Below are 14,794 nucleotides of genomic sequence, written 5' to 3' on the forward strand. Positions count from 1 at the left end.
TGCTTTCACTAATGAGTACAAACATTTTGAGCATGGATAATAAAACCAAATCAGTCTATCAAGATACTGATGCCACAAACAGTAACCAAATTCCCTCTTGGAAAGGGGGGGGGGGGGGCAAAGGTCACTGTGTGAGAGGAGTTCAAGCTTGCCAACACAGAGCACAGGAACTGGAGAATGGACTGGACAATCATATGCAGCGCCCAAAATCGACAGGATTCAACCTGACAGGCAAAACGTGGTCAATGCAAAACTGAAATAGAATCCAGTGTGGCTGGTGTGTGACATTTTTATTTATTGTTAGACACACACACACACACACACACACACACACACACACACACACACACACACACAAATAGGATACCAACCATCCCTACTTTGTGCCTGCAGAAAACCACTCACACTTCAAAGAAGAATGCCCCATATACAATAGCAGACCAGAAGATTTTCTGCTGACAACTACAAAGTCGATAGATTATACGTAAATAACGAAGATGTATACTTGCAAGGTGTTATGTTATATATGTTATGCTTTACATTCGATGTATTATTTTTTCAGCATGTCAAAAAGCCATATGATACATACATAAATTTTTGTGAATATCTTTCACTTTAATATTTGTCTTTTTATATTGTGGTGACTATATGTTATGTATGCATCCTCCTATGATATAAGTTTATCAGCATATCTTCTGACATAGCTCAAATGTTGTGGTTTGTTATGAGAAGGAACATAGGATTTTCTGCAAAGCAGCTTTCCTTTCAGATATTGTCACTGTGAATCACCCACTACACAATGGGTGAAAAAGATAGAGCAAACATACCATGTATTTTAGTCCACTTTTTATATGAAATTTCAAGGAATGCCAGAAGTATCTGATGCACTGAGAAGTACACCTGAAACTAACTTTGAATTGAAATAGGTTGCTGTAGGGTAAATACTTACTGACGGGTAACTTATTTAAAAAACATAAATATGCCATAGTCAGCTTTTATTTCTGGCTAGACATAACAAAGTAAAGATAAAATACATCTCTTTCTTGTTTGTACAGGCAGTAAATACTTTAATGGTGCTAAATAATACATGTACAATTAGTTCTGTGGCAGATAGCACTTCGCAGAAAAAAAATTTCTGAGAGTTTGCTTAACAAATCTTCATTAGTTTGTGCCACATCTGCAATTAAAATTTTCCACTTGCCTTGATGGCTATTCTGTAAGTGAATTGCAGTTTCTTTCAGTACAAGAGCTTTACTGAGAGTAAGCACATATCCTGCATAAACTGTTGACACCATTCTGCAGTTTCATTATCATTCCTCAAGGAAGAAGAAACTGATGCAACTGACAACTGAAAAGGTTAACATAACCACGAAAAGATTACCATTTTCGAAGCACATATGCTACACAGGTCTCAGCAAGGTCTCACACATAAAACGTGTCAGTAATGTAGAAGTCAGACAGCTGAAAATAATTTGTTAATCTGTGGAACTTGGCCAACAGTGTGGAGAACAAACACCAACAGGTGTCACTTATCAGTAAGTGATAATTCTAGCACACGTTTCAGTGTCTCCTCTTCTTGTTGCCTCTGCCGCTGCTCTTCTTCAGATTCGCGCTGAGACAAGGCCAAGGCGATCTGCAGTTCACGCTCCACTCGTCCATCAGGCCCCCTCTCTGTCACATTGGCAGGTGGTGTCCACTCCACAGTGGGTGATGATTCCTCAGGACTGGGGCTTGATAGGTTGTGCTGATACAACGCTAAGCTGGCCTGGATCGCCCTACAAAGCAAAGCATCTACTGCAGAAGCAACAAAACTACTACTAGTTCCTAGCAAGGCAGATGTAAATTGTATTGTGATTAGGTGTATCTCAGTTACATTAACAGGAACAACAACCTGCAATAAGAAAAATCAATGTACTATTTTCAAACCCTAAATCTGTAGAAGGAGCTACTGTACATTTCACTCTTTATGGTATTGAATATGCAATTTCAAACGTGGACAAAAAGGAAAAAAAAATCTTATGTGAAATTGGAACTTATGCATTAACTTCCTTCAGTGAAATTTGTAGTTTCAAGTTGGGGGTGGGGCATGTAAAATTTTCGACAGGAAATAAAATACAAGAGGAATAGAAAGAAAGATTTGTCGCTTTTCAACACATGATGCAGTCTCTGGCAGGATAGCTGCTATTAACTGTTAAGGTGTGGTACAAATGCATACGGAAATACTCTGTATAAAATAGAAATTTCAGTTTATAGACAAAGGAAAAATTGGCCATACTTATCTTCAGAAGGTGGTCCAACTCCCAGTATTGCCAACAAACACTTAAAACAGAAAGTAGCACTCCTACCTTTTGCAACTACAAGTGCCTTCTTCAGAAGGAAAGAGGTATTCGTTGTGGAGGGTTGGAAAAGGATTTGGGGGGGGGGGGGGTGTTTGCACACCGTTGTTCGAAACAGACCCAGGTGTTGTAAGGAGCGAAGAACACAAAGATGAAGGAATTTAGGCCGGAGAGCAGTAGTTAAGCACATTAGTAAACACAGAGGGGTTTCCTCTCAACTTATTAACATCAGAGTGAATTAACCTCCACCCCCTTTTTTACAACCTTCCTCAAACAACTCATCTTTCCTCTCTGAATACACAACACACAGTTTTAAAAGATAGGATTAGTTCTTCCATTTTTTTTTTAATTTTCTGCTTTTTGTTATTTGAGTGTTTATATTGGTAGTACTGGGAATTGTCCCTCCTAAAGCTAAGTTATGGCCAGCTCATCAGGTTTTCTGTTAAGCTTAGAAATATTTTTGCAGTGATAGATACTAAGAGTCTATTAATGCTACTGATTCTGGGACATCCTTACATATGCTTTTACAGATTTTATTCTGCAACACTATTATTCTTTAGGTGAGCATGGAAAGACTTTCTGAGATCACAACAATCTTTCATTTACAGTAAAGGTAATACAAATAGGTCTCTTATCACAATTTCCAAGCAGGATCAGTGTGGGAGATTATAAGGATTCAGTAATCCATTCTGGACACCCTCGTAGGCACTGCAAATGTAGAACCGCCAGGAAAATAAAACTTTCTTCACACGTACTGAAAGTATTTGGGTGGATATTGTCTTACCTCTGTAACTGGCGCTCCTCCTCAGCTTGTACATTTGGAGTGGTAGGCCGGGATGGACGCTGTGCTCTTAAGGCCTCCCAGATATCCACCTGTTAACAATATTCAAAACATAAGGAAACTGGTGATTTAGAAAACGAAAAATTAGGGCCCCATGTCTACTTAACAAAATTAAAAAAGAATTAGATCATTATCATTACATATGCATCAATGTGTTTTAAGCCAATAATATGGTGAAGGGAATTAAATACCCAAAATAGAAAATACACAATTATGAAGTCAGACCACTACTCACACTGATGATGAGGTGCTAAGTTGGTGGCAAGTAATCAGGTGCTAAGTTGGTGGCAAGTAATCAGAAAGAATGGTCAAATGTTCAAATACTACTTTCTGTGGAGGAGTGAGCAGTTATGAAGCCTTGTAATGTGGGTAGGGGAGGCTAATGGGGATCAGAAAGTTAGAAAGTAAGTCCATCTCACTAGGGAAAAAAAGAACCTCTTTCAGTTAGAGTTTTTGTATTTTTACATACGTCAATTTCCAAATTTCTCAGCTAACTTTCAGAGAACTACGAGTCTCGAAAAATGGCAAGGATTCTAGAAATTACAAAATATGTATAACACAGGATACTTTTCACCTGCTTGCATGAAGACCTGCCAAAGTGAATGGGCTGACAGCCTGTCCACTTGGGAAGAACTGTACTGTGTCAAATTGTGCTGTGTTGAACGTCATGTACCAAGGTATTGGCTTACCTCATAATTGGAAGAATATTTGGCTAAAATATGATTATTATGAGTTATTTAATAATTTTGTAGGTTGTTGTATGTTAACTGTTGTAGTGAGACAGAGGAAGGGGAGCATTATAGCTACAGGCGATTGAGTTGCAAGCATCAGAAGTCTACCAAGTGGCAAAGATTGTATATCACACTGCAGTTGGCTGCAGGCAGCATCCCGACAGCCAACGAAAATAATGAAATCATTATTAAAATTGGTGGTAAAGTTGTTCATTTATTCATTTTAATGGTTCTGAAATGTAGTTTTAGTAGTAGTACTGTTTTAGTTGAAGTTGAGAATGGTTATATGACCGTAATTCTTAAACATTCCAGATGTAGCCAGGCTTGATGGTATGAGTGAATCATTGGTATTATTGATTTTAAGAAAGAATTGAGGTTACATGGGATATTTCATAAGTTGATGTTCAATTACAGTAAAGTACTGAACATAATTTGGGAAGTTGTCTTGGCCAAAACAGGTTGTTATAATCCATACAGGACTGTAAACAGTCTGTTGTGATTTTACAGGTGCACAGTTGTTTGATGATAGTTTCACAAATAAAGTCTCTGCATGGGGGGGAAATGTTAGTGAAAGTAAAATATTTTACAGAGCTAACTTGCAACGGAGGCCTGTTTGCATGTATTTTTCAATCTGAAACAACCAGAGGTGTTGTGTAGTATTCACTGACTATGTTTTATCCTTGGAAAGATCAGTCTCAAGTATCACTTTTGCATCCCAGAAAGTACTGACTGTAACCTTTAATTTGACAGGCACATTTTTTGTGCAGGCAAATAAAATCAGTTAATTCTTTTAACACTACTGAGAAATTTGTGTTTACATTTGGCTTCATCAACATTCAACATATTGTCCTGTACAAAGCTATCTCATGGTTAATTCTGTATGTAAGATGTACCATGCTGCTCCTACTGAAATGGCTACAGCTTGACTTTTCAATTTCCTTAATGTGGCTCATCCTCCTAAAGATATTATTGCATGTAAGAAGTCAGCAACAATTTGTTAACTGTTGAAAATGAGGTATTTAACTCATAAATTTCCACCTGCTTTGAATGAATTTCAATAAAATTTTATGATGGCACAGTATAGTATTGTAACAGGACATCCTCCTCTAGCATTACTTTTCCTCAGCAGTAGTTGTCGATTCCAGTATAATTTTTGGATTTTGGACAGGTTAATATTATCTCAACAGCTTTTCTGAAAACTTTCATATAGTTTTATACACGGTACAGTATATTTCCAGCTAAAATTTATGAAAAGGAATTACTTTATAAAATATTTTAGTTTTGATGTGATAATCAAGTAAGTACTAGTTCTGAATATACAGTTAAAATCTTTTTTTTATAAACATTTGAAATTATGAATTATTTGCACACTTAAAATTTCATTTATTAATTACACAATCCTCTATTGTTTACTATGTTTATTTCTGAAATCATTTATGAAATAATAAAAATTAATAAGATAACAAAAAGTAGTAGGAATTCATTTGATAATAAAAATTGTAATTCCTTTGGAATACTGTTATTTTTGCAGAGTGATGGAGTGGTAAACTTGCCTCTGACGTGATCGGACAGACATATTTTTGTATAACAGGTGCGAACAATGTAACTTCGGCTTTGTTAATGTGAAAAATCAAACTACTGTATGATATCCTAACATGTGAGAAAATTCAGTGAAAAATATATTTACATCAAAAATTTCTGCAACAACAATCTCCCAATTTATTTAGTTCAAACCAACCATGAGGAGCTGATGTTAGATTTTCAGCTACGAGAATCAGACCCTTAGACAAGGAAATCTAGAGCCATCTCATCTCACTGTGAGAAACTAAGTAAACCTGAAAGAATATGACTACTTTTAAAAAGTTAAGTAAATATAACTATTAAGGAGATTAAACAGAAATTTTACTTATGTTACCATGTCTCATCATAATAAAATTTACAAGCCAGTCAAAAAAAGATTTTAACTTTTCCTCATACAGTGTCTTCAAGTGTTTGCATGCACAGAAATTGATTCCTGCAAAAGGTTTTATATTTCTTTAACCATACCTCATCCTTTTCACTGCCTGCTTCAATAAGAGACTGCTGAATTGCAAACTGCAGCAGTTCATCTTCTTCTTCCATACTGAACTGTCTGCGTACCTCAGCACCTGGAAATAGACACATCACTGAAATACATTATTTGCAGTTGATGGCAATTTACATGCATTTTTATCATGAATCTCAACACAAGCCGTTTATCAGAAATTTTTACATACACTCATTTTTGAATTCATTCAAATGTTTTAAATAATCCCATGACAGTCCTTCAATTTGACAGCAGATTTTTGTTTTGTTTCAAAGACATGATAAACACTAACATTGTCTACGCCTGGATCTAGAAACTAGCCATCCACACATTCCCTCACTGGTAAAACATAAGTCAAGACAGGAAAATGTAACCTGTAATAGTATCTACTCTCAACTTCGGTGCAACCATAGCACATCATTCAGTGTGGGCATGATCACAAATAAACTCCCCACTTCTATTGGCTTTATTACCAAATTGTACTCAAAAGGTTAGCATGAAACTCAGCTGAAGATCATGTAGCTCAGTGTCCTTTGCACATCTTCAAGGTTTCCATCCTGGGCATTTCAGATTATGTCCTCTCCAAATCCAACTTATAGACCAGCTTTTCTCAAATGGATGTTTTTTAGTCTCACAACATGCCTTCCTAGTTATCCACCATCCTCTAGCCCATCCCTGTTCTCCATTCAATCAATTTCAGTCTTCTTGTTCTCAGTACCACACATTCTTACAATCACATCAGACTGCATGTTACTTGGTCGTTTTAAAAATGTATACATGTAGTGGCATTATACATGCGCCTTTTGGAAAGAGTTAATCTATTGCTTTAAGAGTGCAGGGTCAGTGCATATGAAAAATTTTCTGATGTGACAGCTCTCTTAATGCAGTGCCACAAGGGCAAACACGTACTTCAGCTCCATAATCTATGCAAACAGGATGTATCTCCCGGTGGAGGAAGGCTCGTGAGTTGCAGCTTCTTGACTGAGCACAGTCCAAAAGGATGTCAGTTCTACACATACAAGTCTCTATGTGGGTAAACACTGCTTAATCTATGCATAGTTAGAAGATATCGAAAAAACCGGTTGTACCTAGAACTCACAATAAATGAGGCTTAACAGCCACAAGTGGAAACTAATTTTTTAGACAATTTTATCACAATTTTTAAAAAATATCTTTTAACTCTTATACAGATAAGAACAAAACAACAACCTGACTTCATCAAATAATTTTCCACTTTTGTAATCTGTCTTACCAAATCTCCCGGAAATGCTTTGGGAAAGAGTTGATGTTAATTAATCAATGGTGAAATGCACAATCTTTTCACCAACCTGTTCTGTCATTTTCATTCAAAGTTCAGTATTTATGAACACTTTCAGTCTAATCTCGTGTCACATGTTGACTTTCTTTGTTGAGCGGTGGTATGTTGTTAATCTAGTGTGTAGGACTCATTTGTGAAATTCTTTATTTGTTGTATTACTGATCTCTACTCATTTTAATGTTTTCATCTGCTTGTGTATTATTACCTGGAAAACAAACAGTTTCTATCTCAAAGTTAGTCCCTCCTGCTCAATTTTCTTGCTCATGTAACTCAATTAACAGCACATTTTTCAGCTTAACCTGCAATGGGCGATAAAGACTAAACGCTGTTTCAGTAACTGCCTTATCATAATTTGCATAAACGTTGCTCATTACACTTTAAACCTCTGTTTTTTTTTTCATTGTTAATGATGTTTCCTTGATCCCTGTTGAACTATAGCACCCATATAATGTAGCTGGCCAGGGGGGAGGAGGAGGTCATCCAAAAACTTTGCCCATTTTTGATCTTGTGTAAGTACCTCTCAACCACTCAGCACCTTAACTGTTTGTAGACTTATTATCTTTACTCCTTCGAATATTTGTATTCCACACAGGATTTTCTTTAAGCATATTCTATACAATTTACATTACACATTGCCAAATTTCCATTCAGTCTCTAATCGAAGTTCTTTGAAATACACCAATGCACTAAGCACAGGCAAGAATATTATATTAGTGATATAAAAAACCACCCTCATAAAATTAATAATGAAACACTGAACCAAACTCAACTTATTCAGATAATCATTAACAAAATTCTGAGAGGACTCACCCATTTTTGTATATGATGGTGGTGGTACAAAACAATTGTCCTCCACAACACAGCTTATTCTATCCTCTTCGCGTACGATCGATACTCCCCCAACTTCTTCATCCATTCCGAATATGTTCCCAAAAGTAATTCTTGCATTCAGAACATGGAACAACGGAATTTCTAGGAAGAAATAAAACTGTACATAAATATAATAAACAAAAATCCATATTAAGATGAATCATCATTAGTCTGAGGTCACAAAATACCTATTTTAACTGGAAATCCAGCAGGAAGCTGCATCTGTATGAAATCCTTCAGCTTGGCAAAATGTGAACTGGAAATTGCCATCAGGTCAACTATTGGCATGATCTGTTCTTGCAAGCTGAGAGGATAGTCTTCACAAAGCCACAATGTAGCCTAGAAAATTCACCCACATAGTAACACTTAACGCATCCATATTTTAGATTTTGTATTCAGCAGAGATTCATGTAATAAATATCAGAGTAGTATTGAAACTATCATGTGGACCATGCATTTTGAGGTGATTTATATTAACAGCAAGAATATTATCTGACTCAACTCAAATGTAAGGTTCCCAAATGAGTTGTTTTTGTTGTAGTTGTGACATGCCAAAATAATATTACACAGCATGTTAAGGGTCTTGTGTCGCCTCAGCCCATTACGGATAGAATTACAGTCATGTGTAAGGAAATGGTATGGATATGATAGCCTAATGTTTCATGATGTTATATGTGGTGTATGCACACTGTTGTACAGAAATAAAGCATCAGGAGGAAAGCAAGAATCTGTCTGCCTGGTGGGACAAGAGATGCTTGTATAACCTCTCTCTGAGTAGCAAAAGTGCAGAACTGCCAGCTGGAATTGGTCGTTATTACACATCATGGTGGCATAATTCAAGAATCACACAAGATCGAAGAAGGAAATCAACTGTTCTTTTCCTAGGTACCACCTGGCATTTGCCTTCTTCTAAGCAAGCCTCAGAAAATCTAAATATTTTTAATACAAACTCTCCAAAATGAGACTAAAGTGCCTAAAACAAGTTGACAGACTGTTTCAGAAGTATAGCACATACTTGGAGAAAAAAAGCATTGCCTAAACGAATGATCTCTTCCGAACTGTTCTGTTATCTGGTAATTTGTACTTGAATTACACAGACAATGGGAGAAGTGGAAAGTCTAATCACCAAAATTTTCTGTAACAACTTTGGAACATGCCTTTAGAAAACAAGATTGAGGGAGATACAAGAATTAAAAATTGTAGGAAAGGAATTAAACCATCTGCAATATGCTGGTAGATACAAAAGATGAACTACGGAAGACGATAGAACAATGCCAAAAATGAATAATCAACTTAGCATAAATTTGAAGCAATCAGAGATAAAGATGACACCTAATAACATCAAAAAATCACTGTTACATGTAAATAGCATCCAACATTAATATGAGGGGCATCCAGTAAGTATGCAACACTTTTTTCTGAAAACAGGTTGGATTTTATTCAGGACTGCAATACACAGCATTATTTCCCACTCTCTCAGCTACAAAACAATAATTTTCCACATAATCTACATTCAATGCAACAGCATTAGGCCACCTTAGTAGGAGGGCATGGTACCACTCTACTAGTCAATGTCTGGAGTCTATGTTTTACTGCATCAATAAGTCCCCCATCAATACAAGTACTGCATCCAGCAGAGTGCATCCTTCATTGGGCCAAAAAGATGGAAGTCAGAAGGTCTGAGATCCGGGCTGTAGGTGAATGAGGAAGAACAGTCTAATTAAGTTCCGTGAGCTCCTCTTGAATGCACAGACTTGTGAGAGGCCTTCCGTTGTAGAGTAGAAGGAGAAGTTTGTTTGCATTTTTGTGGTGACGAACGTGCTGAAGTCATTTCTTCGATTTCCTGAGTGTAGTACGATACACTTCACTTCAGAGTTGATTGTTGCATGACGTGGGAGGAAATCAAACAGAATACGCCCTTCAAAGTCCCAGAAAACAGTCGATAAGACTATCAGCTGAGTGCGCAGCTTTGAACTTTCTCTTCAAAGGAGAGGTGGTGTGGCGCCACTTCATGGATCACGACTTCGTTTCTGGTTTGAAGTGATGAACCTACATTTGATCACCTTTGTCAATGTTCAATCTGCCTCGTAACATGGCAGCAATTCTGCACAGATGGTCCTATTGTTCATTATCATCTTCTGTTAGGCAGCGAGGAACCTGCACTACACACATTTGAGTACCCCAACAGGTGGACAAGTGTGTCAGTAATATCAACAGACATGTCTAGTTGTGCTGCAAGGTGTTTGTTTGTGATATGTTGATCACCTCAAGTTACAGTGTCCGTACATTCCAACATTGCACATTCCAAAACTGCAGGAGTCACAGATATGTGTGATCAGCTGACACACAGATCAGACAGGTCTGCGCAACCTTGTTGCGATGATGACAGACACCTCGTCCAAAGACTCATCATGCTTTTGTTTTCTGCCAGGCCTTTGCACACATTCTGCAAGTGCCTTTACATATCTGTGATGCTCTGGTTTTCCACCAAAAGAAACTCAATGACAGCTGTCTGCCTGGAATGCGCCTCTGTTAAAGACCCCATTTTGAAGGATAGATATAGTGCTGCCGCCTATCGGAACTTCATGAAACTATAGGGGCGGAAGTCGGAATATGCCATGACGTCCAGAAATTTTGCATTTTTTCATCCAAAACTGGCTGAGAAAAAGCAGTATACATACCCCTGAGAGATCTATCTTTCAGTATGAGTCAGCGACTGAAGAATATGGTGGTCATGTAATGGAGCTTGTAATTTCTTACAAAGGGAGCACTACCAGCAAGTATAAAAGAAATATCTTTAATTTGTTTATGGCTTTCAGAACTGGCCCTGCATATAAACAAGACAATAATATTGCTGCGAGCTGTGTTGCATGTAGTGCAGTGTTCTGGCTAGCGCTGCTGGCTTAAGTGCATTGGGTCAGCAGTTCAAATCCGACCACCAGCAGTTATTTAGAATTTATTATTTCTGGAAGGTGTTGAGGTATCTTACATTTGTAATGCTTGTATATTCTGGAATGTTCAATGTTTGTGTAAATAGCAGAACTTTCCACCAAGAAGTTCAGTTCTGTTCTGGCTGTATGTTTGCGTTCATAATAAACTTGCTTTCATTGCTATGTATTATACACTCCTGGAAATTGAAATAAGAACACCGTGAAATCATTGTCCCAGGAAGGGGAAACTTTATTGACACATTCCTGGGGTCAGATACATCACATGATCACACTGACAGAACCACAGGCACATAGACACAGGCAACAGAGCATACACAATGTCGGCACTAGTACAGTGTATATCCACCTTTCGCAGCAATGCAGGCTGCTATTCTCCCATGGAGACGATCGTAGAGATGCTGGATGTAGTCCTGTGGAATGGCTTGCCATGCCATTTCCACCTGGCGCCTCAGTTGGACCAGCGTTCGTGCTGGACGTGCAGACCGCGTGAGACGACGCTTCATCCAGTCCCAAACATGCTCAATGGGGGACAGATCCGGAGATCTTGCTGGCCAAGGTAGTTGACTTACACCTTCTAGAGCACGTTGGGTGGCACGGGATACATGCGGACGTGCATTGTCCTGTTGGCACAGCAAGTTCCCTTGCCGGTCTAGGAATGGTAGAACGATGGGTTCGGTGACGGTTTGGATGTACCGTGCACAATTCAGTGTCCCCTCGACGATCACCAGTGGTGTACGGCCAGTGTAGGAGATCGCTCCCCACACCATGATGCCGGGTGTTGGCCCTGTGTGCCTCGGTCGTATGCAGTCCTGATTGTGGCGCTCACCTGCACGGCGCCAAACACGCATACGACCATCATTGGCACCAAGGCAGAAGCGACTCTCATCGCTGAAGACGACACGTCTCCATTCGTCCCTCCATTCACGCCTGTCGCGACACCACTGGAGGCGGGCTGCACGATGTTGGGGCGTGAGTGGAAGACGGCCTAACGGTGTGCGGGACTGTAGCCCAGCTTCATGGAGACGGTTGCGAATGGTCCTCGCCGATACCCCAGGAGCAACAGTGTCCCTAATTTGCTGGGAAGTGGCGGTGCGGTCCCCTACGGCACTGCGTAGGATCCTACAGTCTTGGCGTGCATCCGTGCGTCGCTGCGGTCCGGTCCCAGGTCGACGGGCATGTGCACCTTCCGCCGACCACTGGCGACAACATCGATGTACTGTGGAGACCTCACGCCCCACGTGTTGAGCAATTCGGCGGTATGTCCACCCGGCCTCCCGCATGCCCACTATACGCCCTCGCTCAAAGTCCGTCAACTGCACATACGGTTCACGTCCACGCTGTCGCGGCATGCTACCAGTGTTAAAGACTGCGATGGAGCTCCGTATGCCACGGCAAACTGGCTGACACTGACGGCGGCGGTGCACAAATGCTGCGCAGCTAGCGCCATTCGACGGCCAACACCGCGGTTCCTGGTGTGTCCGCTGTGCCGTGCGTGTGATCATTGCTTGTACAGCCCTCTCGCAGTGTCCGGAGCAAGTAAGGTGGGTCTGACACACCGGTGTCAATGTGTTCTTTTTTCCATTTCCAGGAGTGTATTTCATTGAGGACCCTGCTTTCAGATTTGGATTTCAGTGTGGCTATGAGGTTTAGTGGAGATACCAGGTACTAAAAAAAATAAACTTCACGATGGTTAAAGTTAAGCAACATAAAAGCAGTAACCTACACATACAGGAACCACACAGAATACAAGTAGTACATCATTCCAGAGATCCTGTAGCATCTGCATGTTTATGTCGTAGCTGAATTTCAAGTTCGTGTCATACCAGTGAAGCTCGTGTGTTCAATGGTGTAGTGTCGTGTGTCAAGAGCACTGTGTTTTCTACTAGGTTTTTATATCTCTGTGTATTGTTTATTCCTTGCTGTGAACTTGTATATGCTTTGTATGTTCTGTGTTTTGTGTTCCATTCTTGACACTGTCACTCCAGGTTACAGTAGTAATTGCTTACGGACATCCTCTTGAGTATCCACAAATTCAAGAATGATTTACTTTAGAGGTTACAGTCTGATTAGTGTGTGATGGACAGTAACAATTGCTGTGCTCCCTGTTCATTGTGTTCGCTAAATACAGTTGTTGTGCTAAAGTATTTTGCTCCAATAAACCTTCAGTCTCAGAGTGTTCACGTTTTGCAAAAGTCGGACAGCCCAAATTGAGCTGTACCTGACAATCCATATATTCAGGAGACCAATGGACTCCAAGACAGCAGAAAGCTAGCGGCACATCAGATATCCATCAATGTTTTTTGAAAATGCTGGTCAGGACAGAGTCATCAAATACAATAGGTGTAATTACATGAGGTGTTTGGGAAATACATGCTTTTACTTGGTCAGCAAGCCCAGCAACAGTTCAGAACAATGAAGAGAAGCCCAATAGCTGGGAAAAATTCCACACAGAGCCGAAGGAAGCATCTGCTGACAATTAACAGCAAGTCCACTTAGCAGAAGAACTGAAGAACAGGGCCCAATGACACAGCCATGCATACAGCATGTTTTGGCCCTTTGCAACATTGTGAATCCAAGCATGACTGAAGTTGACAAAATTTCACATTTGGTGAAATGAATCACAGAAGGATGTCACAACAAAAGAATTCATCTGGTGGTACCAGCGCATCAAGGACAATTCAACAGGAAACGGTCAAATGAAAGAGGTATGATCAACTCCCGAATGTGGTCTCTATGTGAGTTGTGGAAGACCAAATGACCTCTCCTCTGCCAAATGTTAGGTTATATGAGGATAGTGAGAAAAAACATTTAAGCTAAAAAAAGAATCAAATGATTTCAGATTAAACAGCACATTTAAATTTAACATAATACAAGGAGTAGGGGTATCCTAGTATTTGTTAATGGTTGATGAGACACAATTACAAACATGAGTGCACCATGGTATTGATACATACGGCTGCAACCTTGGTGCTATAAATTATATATACATGTTATAGTAGAGACATCTTACTTATATGATGTAAAGATGACATAGTAATGTTAACAACTTAATCAGCTACTACATATGAGTGCCCCAAGTGGGTTAATTCATATTTTGAATTATGTTAAATGTGCTGTTTAACATGACATTATTTGATTCTTTTATTTGTTTAAATGCTTTTATGTACAAGACAAGTTTCACATACCTGTGTTATTTGCACTTATTCCTAAGTCATGTTCTACCACATATAACAGGATTTACATGCCTGATGATACGTACATCATAAATATCGCTTCAAACCACACCAATTAATTAATGAGTGAGTAGAATAAGTAATTGCACTGTATTGTATTAATTCTGAATTGAGGAAAATTACACAACTTAGTTGGCCATGTCTTAATTTCATGTACAAAGCTGAATATTTACCTACTAAAATGTACTTTAAACAATGTCAATGATTAGCTGGACTGTTATATTTATGGATGCAGCGAATATTATTGAGAGGTTTGTTACTGTTTATGAGCAGGCAACTACCAAACAAAATAAATTGCTCCTAACCTTTCCTATCCTACCGAACACTGAGTTAAAAAAAAAAAACTGTCATTCAGTCAAGATGGTATACTCAGTGATGAAACAAAGCAGTAGCCTCTGCCAGAAATAGTGACTCTTAGACACTGTGTCTAATAGTGTATTTTAATACGA

General features: G+C 39.0%; 1 protein-coding gene across 3 annotated transcripts in view; it reads right to left on the bottom strand.

Moving 5' to 3' along the window:
* Window positions 1–993: 993 nt before the first annotated feature.
* LOC126249631 (ankyrin repeat domain-containing protein 13D) overlaps window positions 994–14,794 on the bottom strand; it is a 140,462-nt gene continuing 126,661 nt past the window's right edge. Inside the window, exons 10-14 of one of the 3 annotated variants that reach the window (XM_049951310.1) lie at window positions 8,350–8,500; window positions 8,102–8,263; window positions 5,955–6,055; window positions 3,121–3,209; window positions 994–1,775 (exon numbers count right to left, since the gene is read on the bottom strand). In XM_049951310.1, coding sequence (XP_049807267.1) covers window positions 1,526–1,775; window positions 3,121–3,209; window positions 5,955–6,055; window positions 8,102–8,263; window positions 8,350–8,500 — 753 coding nt within the window. In that variant the 3' untranslated portion in view covers window positions 994–1,525. Of the gene's footprint in view, window positions 1,776–1,797; window positions 3,045–3,120; window positions 3,210–5,954; window positions 6,056–8,101; window positions 8,264–8,349; window positions 8,501–14,794 lie in introns of those variants that run through there. The other 2 variants (XM_049951317.1, XM_049951323.1) reach the window with 2 other exon arrangements.

The sequence above is a fragment of the Schistocerca nitens genome, chromosome 1 (genome assembly GCF_023898315.1).
Source record: "Schistocerca nitens isolate TAMUIC-IGC-003100 chromosome 1, iqSchNite1.1, whole genome shotgun sequence".
In the NCBI taxonomy this organism is placed as follows: domain Eukaryota; kingdom Metazoa; phylum Arthropoda; class Insecta; order Orthoptera; family Acrididae; genus Schistocerca; species Schistocerca nitens.